Source organism: Vigna angularis, chromosome 9, assembly GCF_016808095.1.
Source record: "Vigna angularis cultivar LongXiaoDou No.4 chromosome 9, ASM1680809v1, whole genome shotgun sequence".
NCBI lineage: Eukaryota > Viridiplantae > Streptophyta > Magnoliopsida > Fabales > Fabaceae > Vigna > Vigna angularis.
Window position 1 is genome coordinate 29,227,236 of NC_068978.1, and position 20,166 is coordinate 29,247,401.

Genomic DNA, 20,166 nt, shown 5'->3' on the forward strand with positions numbered 1-20,166 from the left:
ATTGTTTTTAGAAATTTATTTTTTATTTAAATTTTAATAATTATTTAATTTAATTTAATATTTTAATATAATTTAAATTTATTTAAATATTTTTTTAATATAATTTTATTTGATTTTAAATAAATACTTATTTTTAAAATTTTGTCTTTTATTTAAATTTTAATAATTATTTAATTTATTTTAGTATTTTAATATAATTTAATATATTTAAATATATTAAATATTTTATTTAATATAATTTTTTATTTATTTTTATTATTTTTATTTTAATTATTTTATTTTTATATTTTTAATATAATTAATATTATAATATAAATCATATTTATTAAAATATAAAATTATATTAAATAATATTTAAATTTTAAATTTAATTATTATTAAAGTGGTATAGAGTATTTTTAATAAGAAAAAAAAATGAAAAGATATTTTTTTAAGTTAAAAATGAAATTTAGAGATTTAGAATAAGAATAAAATATTAGAAGATTAAAAATAGAATTTTTGAAAAGACGAGGGAGGTGTTGGAGGCTAGGATGAATCACTCTAAAGGAAAAAACAAATGTCAGTGTTATAATAAAATAATATTTTATGAACTTGGAATCTAGTATAAAATAACCACGACCCTGAAAAAGGAATGCAACGAGTGCTTTCCTTTGTATCGAAAGCACTGTTATCAAGAAAGCGGTGAAAAGCATCTTGTGAACTTCGTCAGAGCCATGAATAATGAACACCCACAGCTCAACATTCACTTCATTCCTTTCCTAGCACCAGGCCATCTCATCCCTCTCTGCAACATAGCCACACTATTCGCCGCACGTGGCCACCGCGTCACTGTCATCACCACTCCCTCCTACGCCCAAATCCTTCGCAAATCCAGCCCCTCCCTCCTCCTCCATGTTGTCGACTTCCCCGCCCAAGAAGCCGGCTTCTCCGACGGCGCAGAACTCATGTCCGCAGCCAATGACCTTGAAAGCGCCCGAAAGTTCTTCCACGCCAGCATGCTCCTCCGCGTCCCCATCAGCCGTTTCCTAGAGCAGCACCCACCCGATTGCGTCGTCGCCGACTTCTTCCACCCCTGGGTGCATGACGTGGCGAACAATCTCCGCATCGCCAGACTCGCCTTCAACGGCTTCTCCCTCTTCACCGTGGCCGCCATGGAGTCCGTGAGATTGAACCCCGCACTTGTTTCCGACGCCGATCCCTTCGTGATCCCCGATTTTCCCCATTGCATCACCTTGTGGTCGAGACCTCCCAAGAGGGTTACCGCCTTCTTGGAGAGTCTTCTGGAAACAGAGATGAAGAGCGATGGTCTCATCGTGAACAACTTCGTGGAGCTTGACGGAGAAGAGTACATCCAGCACTACGAGAAAGGCAAGGCCCACAAAGCCTGGCATCTTGGGCCAGCATGTCTAGTTGCGAAAGGCGGCGAAGAGAGAGGCGAGAAGAGTGTGGTGAGCGAGGAAGCGTGTGTGAGTTGGCTGAACTCGAAGCAGGCGAAATCTGTTGTGTATGTATGTTTCGGTAGCATGTGTCGGTTTCCGGATAGACAGCTTTTCGAGATGGCGTGTGGGCTGGAAGAAGCGGCGCATAATTTCGTATGGGTGGTTCCGGAAAAGAAGGGGAAAGAGGATGAGAGCGAAGAGGAGAAGACGAAGTGGCTGCCAAAGGGGTTCGAAGAGAGGAACGCAGAGAAAGGGCTTATCATCAGAGGGTGGGCCCCGCAGCTTGTTATCCTGGCCCACAATGCTGTCGGGGCCTTTCTCACGCACTGCGGTTGGAACTCTACTTTAGAGGCCGTTACAGTTGGAGTTCCCATGCTGACGTGGCCGGTGTTAGGGGATCAGTTCTACAACGAGAGGCTGGTTACTGAGGTGCGTGGGGTGGCGGTGGAGGTGGGTGCCACCGAGTGGAGAGAGACCGGCTACGGAGAGAGGGAGAAGCTGGTCACCAGAGATTGCATCGAGAAGGCTGTGAGGAGGCTGATGGACGGCGGTGATGAAGCTGACCAAATCAGACGCCGTGCACAGGAGTTTTCGGATAAGGCTAAACAAGCTCTTCAGGATGGAGGGTCCTCTTACAATAATTTAACTGCGCTCATTGCTCATCTCACACGCCTCAAACGCCTCAGAGACACACGCTAATCCTTATGCCTTTATGCTTGTTATTGCTTCTATTACCAATCTTACATGTTGTATTTTGAATAAATTTACCAGTGATGAAGGCTATACATGGAGATGGAATGAAAAACACTAAAAATTATTAAATCTTCCCTCTTGCTTCTTTAAATAATTTTTTTATTGTCCCTTTGTTTATTTTGCCAGCCCATGCAATAATTTTGGTATCTCTAATCAGCAATGGCCGACAATACCCAGTGGATTGTTAAAAGCTCCCTCTCCGTACGTAATTTTCTGCCTCCAACTGTGCTCCGTAATTCCCGTTTCCCACCAACCCGTGATAATCCAGCAGAGAACACACAAAAGACATATTCAGAATCAAATTTTTTCCTCAAAATTGCTATCCCAATACAGCTTCATGACCAATATCTTAAGTTCACCTTCATCGTTCTAACGCCATCACCTTCTATCACAGGAGATATAACATGAGCCGCAGATAAACTTAAATTTTAAGAATTCATTAAAATTTTATTTTATTAGTTTTGAGGATAATATTTATTTTGATTTCGATAAAAATAAAATAAATACGTAAATAATTTTAATTTTTTATTTATTTTAAAAAAATATTATTTAAGTTATTAATATAAGATTGAAATAGATTTTATTTTAAGTTAATTGATCTTATGAGTTTTTATTATTTATATTTGATTCAAGTTTTATTAAATGTTCAGTAAAAATAACTCAATTGAAGAGTAAAATTATTACTGTGAGTGATGTTTTTTATCGGTACCTGCATACACAGAGCTACCTTTCCCCGTATTATCATCAACAAAACTTTTAATGAAAACTGGGTCTATGAACATCACTGATGGCTTAATAACAAGAAGGAAGCCTGTGAAGAAACATAGCTCCAGGATTCATAACAATGAACAGGGAAAGAGTCGAACCTCCTCCCAATCTCCATTGCCGGCGATGGGTTGTAGATTTGGCTGTTTTATTTTCTTTGCTTTTATTTCTTTACTTTTTGGTATTTGTTTGATTATTGTCTGTTTGCTGCATTCTACACTATTTTTTTAAATAAAAATATAAAAGTCATAAAAAAATGAAAATTAAAAAAATGAAAGTATATAAAATATTAAAACTAAAAAAAATATTTTTAGTGTTTAGCATATTTTTAAAATATTGTTCTTAAATAAAATAAATAAATTATGGTTCTAGCGTGTTTTTAACATTTCGAAAATATAGTTTTAATATATTTTCTATTTCACTTTTCTTTAAAAACACTTTGTGTAAATAATTTTATTGTTCTATTTTAAATACTCAGGTAAATAATATTAAACCCATGTAAATATAATTACTATTTTCACAATTTTACTTTATTTTAAATATTCACAAAAATATCATAAAATTACAATAAATATATATATATATATATATATTTAAATATGTTTTTAATTCTTTAACTATCAAACATTTTTTGATTTTGTCCTCTTTCAAACTTCTACATTTTCATCTTTTTTTTAATAAAAGTATAATTTTAGTCTTAGAAAACGCGTTAACTTTTCAGTAAGCTGGTTGGCTAACAGTGTGTCAATGTTTCATGACACGTTGGAAATTCAAAATCTCTAGCTTTGAAACTTCACTCTCCAACCAAACCCCTTAACTCTCCAGGGTGCATCCTCCACCACACTTTGCTTCTGCAAAATCCACATCAACGCCTTCCCCACCCATATAGCCCTCCTCCCTCTCTCCGCCTCGGCCTCCACCCCCGACACCACCACCTGCGTTCCGACCTTCCACCTTGGTTAGAATTGGGAGAAATAGTTAGAATTGGTTATTGGTGTTTGAGTGGCATAATTCTGCAGAATTTTGGTGCTGCAAATTATGTAGACTCGCTGAGCGAATGAATTCGCACAACGAGTCACCCTGGCGAGATGCTCTCTACCAGGGCATTCGCACAACGAATAGATGCGCTGTGCGAATGTTTTCAGAGGTTGTTCTCTGTTTGCTGATCTACACAGTGAATCAAGACGCTGAGCGCCTGGTTGGGGTCTAGAACCACTGTCATTTTATTCGAATAGCGAATAGGTGCGCTTTACGAGTGTTTAGGGAGTTCGAGCCACTGCTTGGGGCTCTCGCATAACGAATTGAGGCATTATGCGAAGGGTTAGGATCTGATACTATATATCAGAATTTTCAGTTTAGTTGAGCGCACAGACTTGGTGCACTGAGCGAATGGGCTTTAGCTGAGCGCACAGAGTTGGTGCACTGAGTGAGAGGTCAGTGAGCAGAACCCATTGTTTCTGTTTTCGCACAACGAGTTTGGTGCGCTGAGCGTCTAGTCCAGAACCTGTTTTTATTCTTTTTATCCCTATTTTCGGATAACCTTGAGCTATGTTTTGATTATTATAATGGTGTAGAAGTATATATGATATTGTATGATCATGCATTATGGTATTTGGTTGTTCATGTCTTGAGTTAAGTTTTAAAGTGAAAGTATGGTTGATGGACGCAATTCCATGATCCTCACGGAGAGGTTACATGGTGGTGCCCTGTGTAAGTTTAGAATGATTGCAGGAAGCCTAGTTTTGGGGGTTATCCTAAAACTCCAATGTCTTTCATTCTCAAGTAGAGAGGATTGAACCATGTTGTGAGGAGTAGGAGGAGGTCTTAGTCTTGGGGGCTTCCAGTATGCCTCAAGGCCCGGAACAGACTAACCTCGTGAGTGTGGTAGGGTGAAACCCATTGGCAATGACTTTGCAAAGCAGTAGAGGCCACCACGAGTGCATAACCCGCCATAACTCAGCAATCATTCTAAGTCTGGACGGTCAAGTCTAGGTCATAACATGTTAGGATGTCTGAACTAATTTATCTTGTTTGAATAATTATGTGAATGTGTTTTGTGATACAATTGTATGAACTCTTTTATATATAGCTTACCCTTGCTTTTCTGTTGTCTGTTCTTGTATGTTTTCTCTTTTGCAATGATTACCTGATTGGTGTGAGCTTAGGGAGACATCTGTTTCAGTTACTTTAACGATATGTGATCGAGGGAATTCAGTAAAGAAGTCAAACGAATCTACAAGTATAGATATTGTCTATTCGTAAGTTTGTTTCTTATATTAGTTAATTTATCATATATAATATTCATTTTAGTAGTATTTTACTATTAAAATGGGATGTTATTTAGACTTCTCATAGTGAGCTAAGAGATAATATCTAATTAAAAAACTAATAAAAAATGAATGAAGTAACACAAAGAAAAATCACATAAAATTAAAGTAAAATATTTTTAAGAGATAAACAAGAATTTTTATCTAATTTTTTTATAATAAAACCTATATATAATTTAACCTTTTAATAATAAAATATTTACAGATCATTTTTTTAAACCTTCTCAAGTCTTATAAATCCCTATTTTCTATGTTAATATATATATATATATATATATATATATATATATATATATATATATATATATATATATATATATATATATATATATATATATATATATATATATATATATGTCAGACCTCATTAAAAACGCATCCAAAACTTCTCTAAATGGACGCCAGATGTCAAGCAACGAGGATTTGGAAATCAGATAGTGGAGGGCAGGTGTCAGCAGATGAGCGGACGTTCGTTTTTCTGAAAAACCCGTCTCACTCTCTCTGCATGCACCCTTCTTCCTCAAAACTTTGAACTTCTCATTTTCCCCTCCTTCTCACTAAAAGTTCTCCCTTGTCTCTACCAAAACTCACCATTTCTCTTCTCCGATCACCATTCAGGCACCGTAGAAACACTTCCGGCGTCCAGAGCTTCATTTTGAACCGAACAGTTTCGAGTTCTGAAACCGGTAAGTTTCCTTATCTGAGCCGATCGTTTTCTAGTACATGCAAACATATTTCTGGTTGCATGTGGTCATCTGGTCTGAACCATTATTAATTTTATGTTGTTTGGTTTAGTTTGAAGAGTTGTTGAGCGTTGAGAGTAGAAAGATCTGTAGTCAGGCGAACCAAAATCTGTCTTTAGGACGTTCGTTCACGCTAGAGGTAAGGGAAGCTTATTAATTTAATTTACATGATTATGTGCTGTATGAACGTTCGTTGACTAGATGAGTTGATATGAAAAATGATTGAGTTATGTTATGATGCATGAAATGTATGAAATCTCTATGTTTGGATGGTATGAAATATGAAAGTGATTATGATATGAATGTGTAAAGTTATGAAGTTATATGTTAAGAAATGAGTTTGAATATATATATGAATTCTGAATATGAAATTCCCCTAAGATAGTATATGTTTGTTACTGAACAGTCTTTGACCGTTCGGTTTTCTGAGTGAACTTGGTTAGAATTGGATTCTTTCATTTGGGAAGAATCCTAGTTGAGTGCGAGTGTCTTCGTGTTGTAATACTATGTTTGAGCGTTCGGCCAAAGCATAGTTATGTCCCGATATTCCGTGATAAGCTTAAGTATATATATGTATATATGTATTTGTATATTCTAGTTATTCTTAAACACTACTTCAATAGTATTTTGGTATATTTATCAAGACCCTCTCTTTAAGGTTTAGTAGCACTAGGTATTATACCAAGTGTTCGTCCTAAACAAGTGTTTGGTCTTACACCAGGCACTCGTTCTAACTCCTTAAGCTAAACTTCATAACAAGAGCGTTCATTCAAGCCCACTAGGGTTCGCTCACTATAGTGTTCAGTCTTTAACTAGCATTCGTATTTCTTGATACTAAACCTAAATAATCTAAGTTTTCATAAGCGTTCGGTTTCTTCATGGGAATTCCTCTACGTACTATTCTTTGAATATCTTGAAGTGTCTGTGTCCATTGGTTCCGGCCTAAAGCCTTAGTATTGAGCAAGGTTATTTAGGTGTTCGGTTGGAGCTCTTAAGAGTTAGTTCATCTAATTGGCTCATTTTGTAATTTACGTTCGTTCTATTTGTTTCTCGTGATGTATGATTGTACTCGATTTCTTTCTCAAACCGATAGTAAATCTCTTGGTCTAAATCCATTCTGGAACTGGAGACCCCTCGGTCTAGCTCTAATTGTGCGATCTCGTTCTGAGTCAGGATTGAATGTTCGGTAAATTGTATCCGAATGGATTTTTGGGTGAAATATTTAAGTGAGATGATAATTAATGAAATAAAAGAGAATATGATATGGATGGAAAAATGTTGATTTTGGACGAGCGTTCTGGAGAGGAACGACTCATAAATGAATATTGGAATTTGTAATGTATGAATGTGGTTATGCTAAGCTAGTGGTTCATCCTGATGTTCCGTGAGTACTCGTCCTCACATAGAGGGGAGTAGGTCATGTGTGGGAACGACAGGAGGTCTTAGTCCTTAGGGTTACTTTGGACAGATAGGACTAACCTCGGGTGGCAGCTGATGAGGGTATTCCAGTTACTACATCACCCGGGTGCACGAACGTCGTAGCTACACAGATTTCATACAGTCCGGACAGTCAGTCTAGTAATAGGCTTCGTATGATATGTATGATGAAATGTACCTTGTGTGTTGAATTGGTTGAAATGTATGTTTATGCATGAATTAAATTACATAAGCTTACCCTATGTTTTTCTTGTCTTGTCTTGTTTCGTACGTCCGTCCTTGTTCAATTCTATTGTAAGTTTTATTTCCAGTGAATTTCTAAGGTATTTTACACAAATCTTAAAGTTAAAATCTAGATTTTATAAGATTTATTTATTCAAATATATTGATATAGATTTAAAATTTGGATTTTGTATAAAATACATAGTTTTAAGAATAAAAAATTTAATTGCGATAGTGAAATTATTTTTTAAATCATAAAAAAATATTATTTAAATTTATCTCGTTTTCCATCTGAAAGCCACTTTTACAACTAATTATAAGTAAATATACAAAATTCTCAAAGGTGTAAAGTTCATTTTCTTTTGGCAACATTTCAAAAATTATAATTATTAGACCAGTATAAATGAAGAAATATAGAATTATAAGTTAGGATTAATGTCTCGGTAGGTCGTTATTTTCGTCTTCGAAATCTGAAATATGTCTCTTCCTTTTTCGGCGTTTCAATTAGGTTCTTATTTTTATAAAATTGAATCAAATAGGAGCTTTAAGTGAAATTGAGAAGACGTTGTTAAGGAGGATGTTACGTGACATGCTGACAGTGCCTTCTTAAATGATGTGAAATTAAAAACGTGTGTGAAAAGAGGGAAAATAAAATTTAAATAAGGGCAAAGTGATCATCTCATATCATACAACACATGGAAAGGTCCAAAAAACACTATCAGCACCAAACATTGCTCTTGGAATGTCATCTTCATCTTCTCCGGTAACCAAATCACGCTTCCATGGCAGTCACCGTAGACAGAATTGCAAATTGCAGGAACCCAATCGCGAGTTCGCCTAACATTTTCACCACTGCGATACAAAATCAGAACCTGCGAAAATTCCTAAATCAAAAACTAAAAAAAGATGTATGTGAACTGATGCAAAATTGACAATAAAAAGTTGAATCTGCGAAAATTCCCAAATCAACCACCACTTTGAAGTATCTTCACCTGATCACCTCGTCAATGCCGCTGCAGAGACCACCCAAACATACAAGCGCCTCTTTGCGAGCTACTCGCTAGGTTGCCACCAATCGTGATTCGATCTCCATTGTCTTTGCAACCTGAAAGGTAAAAAAACCAGAAACGACAGGGGAACCCTAAAACGCAGAAAAAATCACCAAATCAGCTAACCCTGAATAAAAATCTTAGTTCAAATAGAATGCCTAAAGAAAAACATATACATATATTTATAATGTTAGACAAAACATAAAATACAATGGTAAAAGTCCTTAAAGTTGTAGGTCCATGCATGGATCTCCACTAGGTTTCCATCACCACTAATCAACTCAACCAATAACAAACAAACTTAAAACTTAAGCATCTAATACAAATAATCAACCATAGCATAAACTTTGAAATATCCTGGCTGATGACATATTACAAAAAAAACAAGACAGCAAACCAGTGGCTTTTATTTTCAGCAAGTCATTGTCCTCAATGATAATACGAATTTAATCTCGGATGCCAGGGTCTTTATACCTCAACCTACATGTTTTTTAATTAGGTAAAATGTTCCATAATATAAGATAATAGCAGACTATGTAATATGATAATTAGGTATAGCACCTTCATCGCAGACTATGTAATATGAAATTTATAAGATATTAGCACAAATAGAAAAGAAATAGCACAACAAAAGCTCACCTATTTTGTATGATATAATAGAATAGCAGAAAGGCTAATCCTTTATGGCAGGCCTATGGATTTCCATATATTCAACAAACTCATCTGCATATTTTTGGTGCAGTTCTTTGTTCCCAAATATTTTGCTCATTTCCTTTGCTTCATTTCTATAAGTTTTTTCCAACATCACTGATCTCAATGCATTGGCCAACGATTCCCCGGTGAACTTCTCATCATGCTCACTTCTCTTAACTTTGACCCCTACCCTTTTCTCCTCCATAAGCCTAGCAACTACAAATTGATCAATTTGGAAGGGCAACATAACAAGTGGACAACCAACTTGAAGACTTTCTATAACTGAACTCCAACCACAGTGAGTCAGGAATCCCCCAACAGACTTGTGTGCTAAAATCCTCATCTGTGGTGCCCATCTTCTCCACACCAAACCCTTTCCTGAGTTATTCACAACCAAATCCTGCAACTCAACCTTAGATGTGTTTTGCTTTTTAAGAACCCAAAAAAAGGGAAAACCAGACATTTCTATTCCCATACTAATTTCAGTAAACTCTTCATCGCTTAGTGTCACTTCACTTCCAAAAGCTACATACATCACTGACGCTTCTTCCTGTTTGTCTAACCATTTAAGAATGCTATCCCAGTTTTCATCATTATTGTCTTCACTGAACTGTAGTGAAGGTGGCAATAAACCAATTGGAATCACTGGTTTACTATATATGCTTTCGAACAATTTGAGAGGCTCACCTTCAATCTCTATGCAGGTTCTTGTAGCAGTAACTTGAGCACCATTACAAGTTTCAAGGACTCGAAACAGGTCTGAAACCCCCGATTCATTTTTCTCATAATGTTCTTCAGCAAAATCTGTGTCTTTCAGGAGAAAAAAATAGATAGCAGATGCACTAAAAATACAGAAATAGATGCATGAGATTCCTAGCTTAGAAGATATTGGCGGCAACCAATACGGTGCAAAGTCGTATATTATCCAATCTGGTTTGCGTCTCTCCAGAAACTTGGTCAAAGGTTGTTCAAGACCATCAAAAGCCTGCTTGAGGTATGGAATGAGGTGGTGAGGAATGTCCACTGTCGCCTCTGCATTTTCTGGGAGTTTGTCAACACGGGGCAGTGGCAGTTCTATCAGATCCACCAAAGGTTGCAAGTTTTCAGGCACTTTGGGTAAGCTATGGATATTTTTAGGTGTAGAAATGAAAGAAATTTTGTGACCCTTTTGAGCTATGAGTTTTGAAAGCTCAAAAAATGGACCTATGTGACCAAATGCTAGCCATGGAAACAGCACGACGTGAAGCTTCTCACGCTGCTCCGCCATGGATATTCTTGTGTTTAAGAATAAATGTGTGGCTTCTTTATCTTGGGTTATCTGGATGGTTATTTGTTCTTCTTTTTTGGGATTTGACTAAATTTGTTCTCTCCTGCATATAACATCATGCAATCAGTGACACAGGGGCAACATCGGAACTCCCTTTAAAATTACTAAATTTGATATCCACCATTCATTCATGACAACATTTGTATTCATTAGTGTCTCTCTTGTGACCTTTCACTCAAAGAGGGACCGTTTTAAATTCATTGCATTCATTTTAACATTATTTCTATCTATAATAGTACCTCTTCTCACGTTTCACGTACAACAAAAATTAAGTCAAGAAATTGGGGACCAATTGGATCATCCTTGTGTAAAAATCACACCTAATTACACACATTTTATTGTTATTGGATAGTTATTCATTTATCATAGTCTTATTTTACTAGCATACAAGTTTATAATATGTAAACATACAAAAAAAAAATTAAAGTTAGTTATAGAGAAGAATCCAACTATTAATGAAAGGAGCAAACTTGTTGTAGAATGTACCTGACAAAGTTAGATGTAGGGAAGAATAATAAAAGACAGAATAAACATTTAAGTTTATGGAAAATTTTGTTTGGTAAACTGGATAATTGCAAGTTATTATATTAATTATCTTAAGAAATTGCAAAAGTTGTTTCTAGTAATTATTAAGGCATGAAATATAGTTTATTAATTGTAATAGTTATAATTAATGCATATAGTTGAAGAATCATGTTAAAGAGCCTATAAATAGTCTTTGTACTACTCAATACGGACCAGCTTGACCAGTTTAGGCTTGGCTCACACTTGGCCCACAATATGCGGGTCAGACTTGCTGTCGTACATAAACTATGTGAGATGAAAATAGAGAGATGCTCCCTCCACCTCCATTCAATACTCCCTGCACCTTTTCATGACCAAATTGCCTCGCAGTAAATTTTTACCAACAACATTAATCTACTTTCATTAATTAGTATTCTTCTCTCCTTTATAACAAATGCACCCCCACAGACCAGTAAACTGTGCACACGGAAATCATTCATGCTTTTCTTCTTCTCCTTCCGAGCTAGATTGTGGTGGTGGGGTAAGTGTGCGTGGTGTGAGTCGGTGTGGTGGTGGGCTGTGCTGGAACGTTGGCTGGCAAGAAACCGCGGTAGTGGGTTGTGCTGGAACGTTTAAGATGGTGGTGGTTATCGGAGCAGCAGGAGGAGCTTCGTCTCAGGTGCGGATGTCAATCCTTCAATGGAGGTGATGATCCGTCGACATCTGTTTCAGTGCCAAACGGATGTGCGACATCCGTTCTGGCGCTCCGGTCATCCCCTCCACAGAAACGGAACAACAAAATACCAGAATAAGAAAACTAACCTCCAGCAGTTTTCTCCACCCACTAACGCACCGCCCACGAACCACCGCCTACCACCACCTCCACACCACCGCAACAGGAACACCCACACCACCGCACCACCAACGGCTCTCCGACGGCACCAAACGGATCTCAAAAAGGATGTGGGAAGAGAGTGAGAGAAGGATGTGGGAAGAGAGGGAGTCGACGGAAGTCGGACATTCGTCGAAGGCAAACGGATGTCCCACATCCGTTTTGGCCTTTCGTGGACACTGTTCAGCGCGACAAAGCAGAAAGCACCAGCGTAAACGGAAAACAAACCTGGACGCCGCAGATCCGCTCCTCCACCCAGATGAACGGCCTCCTCCGCCCAACGGCTACTCCACAAACGGTCCTCCGGAAAATGAAAAAGAAAGAAAGGGCCTCCTGAAAATGAAGAAGAAAGAAAGGGAGGAGGAGAAGTGAAAGCTTGACGGAAGAGAGAATGGTAAACGGAAATGGAAGGAGAAGAGGCTTGACGGAAGAGAGATTGGTAAACGGAAATGGAAGAGGTGCAGGAGTAAATCAGAGGTTTTAAATAAATTAAAATATTAAAATAGTAAAAGTAAATAAAAGTAAAAAATTTTAACCTGAGAATATAATTGGAATTAAAGAAAATTGGGGAGGTGGAGGAAGAGAGGTGTGGTGGTGGAGGGAGCAACACCCATGAAAATATTGGTTTGTCGCACATTGGAATTGGCCTGCAGGCTAGCAGGCCGACCCACACACTTGACTTGAAACTTTTTTCTCCACTAATGATAATAGGATATAAGGTGATTGAATATAATGGGTACAGGTAGAAGGAAACATATTAGGAATTAGTTGTAGTTGGTTAGGTAGAAGGACATAGATTAGGAATTAGTTGTAGTTGGTTAGTTGGTTGGAAGGAGTCTTTATAAGAAGTTGCGTGAGGGGTAGCCTTTAATATTAATTGTATTGACAGGAGGTTGTTCCTATGAAGTGAGAGTGCTCCCTTGAGAGTTGGATGTTGTACATTTGTATTCTTGTTCATCAGAGTAATATACAATATTGTTGTTGTCCAATCTTCTCTGTTGTGTGTGCTATTTTGAGTGATAGATAGACTTCTTGACTAAAGAAGTCTAACAATTTGATCTGACCTGTCGGATAGAGGAAAAGGTGGAAGCATGGAAGGAAGTAACAATACCTGGGAGAGGTGGGCGAGCGAACAAGAAATAAGGATGGTAGAATGGAGAAGAAATTGCCAAGAATTGAAATAAATGATATTGGAAGACCAAAATCAAGAAAGGGACTCAAAAGGGAGAAAGAAATCTCTTGACAGAGCAAGAAGGGGAGGGAAGGAGAAATTTCTTCATGACAACAAGAAAGGAAATAAAGAAGTAAAGAAGAGTAGGGATATTATGAAAGACAGTCTGCAAAACATCAAGAAAGCCAAGAAAATTCTTTAAAGAACGAAAGTACTTGGCTAATGATGAAGAGAAGACGGAAGAAAGATATCCATAGAGTAGTGCTGAATGGAGAAGAACTATCCAAGAAATAAAAGAAATGTTGTAGAATATCAAGATTCAGATAAAGGGCTCAAAGAGAAGTGAGAAATCTGTCATGAAAAGAAAGAAAGAAGGAAAAATGGGGAGGGAGCACTAGTAAAAAAGAAGGAAAAGCGTGATATTCTGGCAGACCATTTATGCCTCGGTTATGCTTCTACCCGAGGCGCTAACAGCTATAGGCACCGGTTCGTGAATAACCGAAGCATATAACCACTCAGTATTTACAGAATTGCCACCGCGCTTTTATACGTCCCGGTTTCAGTAAAACCGAGGTGTATATAGCGCGTTAAAAAGACTTTTTTTTACTAGTGGAGATATATTGTGTGGATGAGTGCATAGAGCTTGGGTCATGAAGTCAACACCAATAAGTCTTTATGTGAATCATTTTACAACTTTTATATTTACTAACATTAAATGTTTTCAACTTATTGAATCAATCCATGTTTATATTCATTGTCTAAATTAGTAAATAATTATAATTAATAACACAAAGGAAAATTTCTTAAAAAATGATACTTGGACTTATCCTCTATATTACTTAAACGATTTGATATGCTTTTCAATAAGTTAACAATATGGTGTTAGATTTATGATTCTCCTACCCAACAACATTAATATGAATCCATTTTCCCAAATTAAGATAAACTTAATTTGCAATTGAATGTGCAATTGAATGGAAAAATATATACGACTTGAGGTGGATTAGAAAACCCGTATTTGAATTGAATGGAAAATTTCACTGTTGCGTGAAATGCAAATCAAGAACTTGAATTGAAAAATCAATCTTATGAGGTAAATTGAAATTATGGTTTCAATTTCATTTATGAAATATAATAATTTATTTATGTGAATAATCTATGTTTATTTATTTGATGTGAACTTGAAATTCGTCTCTGTTTAAAATTTTGATATATTTTAATTCTCGATTTTAAAAATAAATGAATTTAGTCTTTATAATCCAAATGTTTTAACCTTTTTTATGTATTAAAGGACTTTCGAGAATAACATTTGAACTATAATATGTCAAAGTAAATAACTCAAACGCCAAAAAGATGTCACTTGACATGTTATACATGTTTGGACCTTACAACACTTCATTTCTCAATGGTAGCATGTTATTTTTATTTTTTATCTATTGATGTACTCTAGAAAGTGGTGGATCTATTTTCTTATATTCAATTCAGAAGTTGTCGGTGTTTTTTTTTTGCAATTCATGCAATGGATTGAAACAAGTATTGAGATTTAACAACGGCAAAGAGTACACCTCCAATTAATTTAATTGATTTTGTGAAAAAGTAGGGGTTGATCATAAACCCATCCTCCGTACACTAAAAAAAATTGAGTTAGTGAGAGAAAGTGTTCGTTTGTCAAATATGCTAAGGAATTTTCGAAAAAAAAAAATGGATGAGTAGATAATCTAATGTGTAAGAAGGAGAGCCAAGCAAAAAAGATGAAGTTGAACTAATTGATGAAACTTTCTATAGAAGTATAGTTTGTAGATTAATGTACTTAACAACTACTAAACTAGTGTCTAAAGTATATGTGAAAGGGACACTAAATTTTGGAATCAAATTTTGCACAAGTCAGAACTATGTATTATAAGGACATTTCAATAGTGACTAATCAGTCCGTAATGCTCAAAATTCGTCGATAAATTAAAATTACTGATGGATTACCGACGGTCAAAAATTTGTCAGTAAAACTGTTATCGGTAAGTTTTACTAACATAATTTTTCCATCGGTAAATTTATCGATAAATTCGTCGATAAACATATCAATTTGGTTCATCTTCTTTCTCCTATCTCCTCCTTCCATTCTGTTTCTTCAATTTTTTTAGTTTTACCAATATAGAAGATTGGTGTTGGCCGAACTTAGAGCAAAGTGTGCGGTGGTGGTAGTGTGTGGTGGTGGCAATGCGCAATGGTGGCAATATGGGCTGATGGCAGTGCGCAGTGGTGGAAGTGTGTGGTGGTGACAATGCGCGGTGGTGGAAAGGGCAGCTTGGCTGAACCAAGATGGAGGCGGTCTGAATGAACGAAGTGGCGACTTTGCTGAACGGAGATGGAGGCAGTGTTGATTTGTAGCTGGAATGGAAGAGAAGAAAAAGATGGAGTGAAAGATAAAGAAGTAGGAAAAGAAAAAGCTCCCTTGCGCAAATAAGGAAAAAATGTGTGAGAAAGAAATATATATATAACAAGATTTGCTCGCGGACAAAAAGGAAAAATGGACGGGAAAATTCCCACTCGTTTTACCAACGAAATTATAGATGAATTTTCTATCGGTAATGTATATTTCATTTATCAATGGATTTAAGTTAAATAATGGGCAAAAAATTTCTGTCAGTTTTATCGACAGATTTACTGACGAAAAAATCAGTCAGTAAATAAAAGATTGGGTAGAAAAGTTCCTGCCCATTTTATTGACAGATCTATCGACAAATTTTTCGTGGATAATACATATTTTATTTACCAACGAAAATATATTCGTTGATAAAAATTTGTTAATAAAATTCGTTGATAATAAAAGACTTTGAAATCTTTCGATAAGTAAAATTTATCGACGAATATATATTTGATAAAAATCTATCGGTAAAAATATGAATTCACTACAATTTGTACTATGTGAATCAAGCTTTATGGTTAATAAAAGTGTCAGTAGATTTGAATATGAAGCAATAGATTTGAATATGAAACAATAGAGATGCACGTAAGTAGTAGTTGATATTCAATATGCTATTTCTATTTCAAAGAACCTTATTTTAGTAGAAAAACCAAACATTTCAATATCAAATATTTTTTCTGCAAAGTGAAAAATGAAGGAATAATCAACTCTACCTTTTGCAACTTGCTTATATATTTACTATGAGGTGTGTTTATTTTGAAGAATGAATTTGAGGAGAGGGACTGGATAAGTTTGAGTAGATTGAAAGTAAATTGAGTGTTATTTTTTTTTTAAGAAGTTTGAAAGTAATTGAGAGTAAATCTAAAAACAAAATTTGTGAAATTTTGTATAGAATTTAATTGATGTGACAAATAAAAAAATATTAATTAGTAAAAAATAAAAGTTATTAAAATGTTTTTAATAGTAAATATAATATAAGATTATATTTATTAGTAAAAAAATATTATAAGAGGAATAAAATCAAAATTAATTTTGAAAATAAAATAAATTTGTATTTAAATAAAGTAAAATAATTACATTTAAAATTTATTTTTCTAAGAATATAATTTACCAACAAGCAAAACTCAAATGGTGGAATCTCATACTCATCCCCATAATCGGTTACGGTCATTGTAATGCAATGATTGGAATTCAGATACATAAATAATCTAACTGAATACAAGTCACTTTGGAACCGGATAAGGGAATGGGATACTGATTTATATACTCACCCATTCATTACTTTTACTATTATTTAATAATAATAATAATAATAATAATAATAATATTATTATTATTATTATTTAAGGTTATTATCATTCCATGCATATTGTAATGAAACTGGAATTGAATACATGCTTCATTAATCGAATACATAATTCGTAGATTCTAATACAAAAGTGGAATAAATTACAACGCTTTAACAAATTGAAAAATTGACATTTACATTTAAATCGTTTCAAATATGAACATATCATGGCTACTCCAAAAAATAATATATCCTGCAAATCATCCCTTTGAGTCACTCTCAATTCCCTCAAGAACACCATTCAACAATAAAATCTATCTTTATTAATTCACTTCATATTATAATCGCTTCATACGAACACAGTCTAAGTCTTTACCAAAAAGAAGTTTTAGTTTCTTGTTGGAGTTTTATAGCATTCAAAACAAAAAAGGAATGTTGAAGTTGTACTTTAATTAGTGTCGTTTCATCATTCATGTTAAAATATTTTTGTTGTTTTATTTATTTTTTATTTGGTTAAAGTTGTTTGTTTTAAATAAACTTAGTTAGCAGTAGTGTCAGATTGTTACAAAGTTGGTAAATATGGGATCATATCCTATATGTGGAGCCGACTTGTATTTTAGCTTTTGCACCTCTCTTGACGAGCCTCCCTTAGTGGCCTCGACACTGAGAACACGAGTAAGCACAAGAGCTTGTGTATTTTAGCTTTCATATGTGTTAAAAAATCCTATATCAATTATATTTATAAATAAGTGTAATTTTCATTTTACAAAATCATTTCATGATATTAACACGAGATTAAATTTAAAATTAACGTCATAATACTGTTTTTCACACAAAGCTTAAAACTTAAGGATCAATTACATATAATAACAAATAACAAACAACCTTAAAACTTATGCATCAATTACAAATAATAAACCACAACATAAATTTTGCATAGCTGATGACATATTACAAGAAAAAACACAACACCAAAGCACATGTTCTTCCAACAAGTGATTGTCCTCAATGATAAAATCAAATTTAAATCTGGGATGCCATAGGCTGAGATTACAGAGATACAGAAAGAAATAACACAACAAAAAGTGATCTATTTTGAATGATATAATAGAATAGCAGAAAGACTAATCCTTTATGGTAGGCCTATGGATTTCCATATATTCAACAAACTCATCTGCATATTTTTGGTGAAGTTCTTTGTCCCCAAATATTTTACTTATTTCCTCTGCTTCATTTCTATAAGTTTTTTCCAACATCACTGATCTCAATGCATTGGCAACCGATTCCCTGGTGAACCTTCCATCACGCTCACTTCTCTGTACTTTGACACCTACCCTTTTCTCCTCCATAAGCCTAGCACTTACAAATTGACCAGCTTGGAAGGGCAACATAACAAGTGGACAACCAACTTGAAGACTCTCTATAACTGAACTCCAACCAGAGGGACTAAGGAATGCCCCAACAGACTTGTGTGCTAAAATCCTCATCTGTGGTGCCCATCTTCTCCACACCAAACCCTTTCCTGAGTTATTCACAACCAAATCCTGCAACTCAACCTTAGATGTGTTTTGCTTTTTAAGAACCCAAAAAAAGGGAAAACCAGACATTTCTATTCCCATACTAATTTCAGTAAACTCTTCATCGCTTAGTGTCACTTCACTTCCAAAAGCTACATACATCACTGACGCTTCTTCCTGTTTGTCTAACCATTTAAGAATGCTATCCCAGTTTTCATCATTATTGTCTTCACTGAACTGTAGTGAAGGTGGCAATAAACCAATTGGAATCACTGGTTTACTATATATGCTTTCGAACAATTTGAGAGGCTCACCTTCAATCTCTATGCAGGTTCTTGTAGCAGTAACTTGAGCACCATTACAAGTTTCAAGGACTCGAAACAGGTCTGAAACCCCCGATTCATTTGTCTCGTAATGTTCTTCAAGGAAATCTGTGGTCTTTAGGAGAAAAAAATAGATAGCAGATGCACCAAAAATACAGAAAAAGATGTTTGAGATTCCTAGCTTAGAAGATATTGGCGGCAACCAATACGGTGCAAAGTCGTATATTATCCAATCTGGTTTGCATCTCTCCAGAAATTTGGCCAAAGGTTGTTGAAGACCATCAAAAGCCAGCTTCAGGTATGGAATGAGGTGATGAGGAATGTCCATTGTGGCCTCTGCATTTTCTGGGAGTTTGTCAACACGGGGCAGTGGCAGTTCTATCAGATCCACCAAAGGTTGCAAGTTTTCAGGCACTTTGGGTAGGCGATGGATATTTCTAGGTGTGGAAATGAAAGAAATTTTGTGACCCTTTTGAGCTATGAGTCTTGCAAGCTCAAAAAATGGACCAATGTGACCAAATGCTAGCCATGGAAACAGCACAACGTGAAGTTTCTCACGCTGCTCCGCCATGGATATGCTTGTGTTTAAGCATAAATGTGTGGCTTCTTTATCTTGGGTTATCTGGATGGTTATTTATTCTTCTTTGTTGGGATTTGATTAAATTTGTTGTCTATTGTATGTAACATCTTGCAATGAGTGACTCAAGGGCAACATCGGAACTTTTTTAAAATTACTAAATTTGATACCTACCATTCATTCATGACAACCTTTGTATTCATTAGTGTCTCTCTTGTGACCTTTCACTCAAAGAGGGACCGTTTTAAATTCATTGCCTTCATTATAACATTATTTCTATCTATAATAGTACCTCTTCTCACGTTTTTCGTACAAAAAAAAAATTAAGTAAAGGAAGTGGGGACCAGTTGGACCATCCTTGTGTAAAAATCACACCTAATTACACACATTTTGATAGTTATTCCTTTATCATAGTTTTGTTTTACTACCATACAAGTTTATAAGATTTGTTTCGGATTGTAGTGTCGAGAACAACTCCTTCACACTTTGTCACTTCACTTCATTCAAGTTGTCGCTCTTCATACAATATCTTACCATTTTTTCTTCTTTAAAGTTCAAACCGAGTGGATGGATACTTGTCAAAAGCACTCCGACACTCAAGTTTTAATTATATCGATAAGTTAGCATAGTTAAGTATTAAATGTTCTATAAATGTAATCACATACCTCCTTACTTTACCTCTGTATTTATAAATTTCGGAGTGAGCTTTTGGTTAGG

At 35.4% G+C, this 20,166-nt stretch overlaps 3 protein-coding genes across 4 annotated transcripts; 1 reads left to right on the forward strand and 2 right to left on the reverse strand.

The window, feature by feature from the left end:
* Positions 1–547: 547 nt before the first annotated feature.
* On the forward strand, positions 548–2,264 carry LOC108346871 (UDP-glucose flavonoid 3-O-glucosyltransferase 7). The gene has a single exon (XM_017585929.2). It carries the CDS (start codon positions 714–716, stop codon positions 2,136–2,138), a length of 1,425 nt encoding a protein of 474 aa, XP_017441418.1. The 5' UTR covers positions 548–713; the 3' UTR covers positions 2,139–2,264.
* Positions 2,265–8,318: 6,054 nt separating this feature from the next.
* Positions 8,319–10,790, reverse strand: LOC108346259 (putative UDP-rhamnose:rhamnosyltransferase 1). 2 transcript variants are annotated; one of them, XR_001833790.2, is made up of 3 exons: positions 9,375–10,790; positions 8,679–8,827; positions 8,319–8,558 (listed from the first exon to the last, which is right to left on the reverse strand). XR_001833790.2 is itself a non-coding variant. In XM_017585289.2 (2 exons), exon 1 carries the CDS (start codon positions 10,693–10,695, stop codon positions 9,409–9,411), a length of 1,287 nt encoding a protein of 428 aa, XP_017440778.1. In that variant the 5' UTR covers positions 10,696–10,789; the 3' UTR covers positions 8,909–9,215; positions 9,375–9,408. The 2 variants fall into 2 exon arrangements, 1 of the variants encoding a protein (XP_017440778.1); XM_017585289.2 differs by lacking the exons at positions 8,319–8,558; positions 8,679–8,827 and adding an exon at positions 8,909–9,215 and having other exon boundaries at positions 9,375–10,789.
* Positions 10,791–17,946: 7,156 nt separating this feature from the next.
* Positions 17,947–19,530, reverse strand: LOC108346258 (putative UDP-rhamnose:rhamnosyltransferase 1). The gene has a single exon (XM_017585288.2). It carries the CDS (start codon positions 19,441–19,443, stop codon positions 18,157–18,159), a length of 1,287 nt encoding a protein of 428 aa, XP_017440777.1. The 5' UTR covers positions 19,444–19,530; the 3' UTR covers positions 17,947–18,156.
* Between the last annotated feature and the right edge of the window lie 636 nt (positions 19,531–20,166).

Bases quoted from the DNA above. Each gene is read 5' to 3' on its own strand.
- LOC108346871 (XM_017585929.2), top strand. From the start codon at position 714: ATGAATAATGAACACCCACAGCTCAACATTCACTTCATTCCTTTCCTA.
- LOC108346259 (XM_017585289.2), bottom strand. From the start codon at position 10,695: ATGGCGGAGCAGCGTGAGAAGCTTCACGTCGTGCTGTTTCCATGGCTA.
- LOC108346258 (XM_017585288.2), bottom strand. From the start codon at position 19,443: ATGGCGGAGCAGCGTGAGAAACTTCACGTTGTGCTGTTTCCATGGCTA.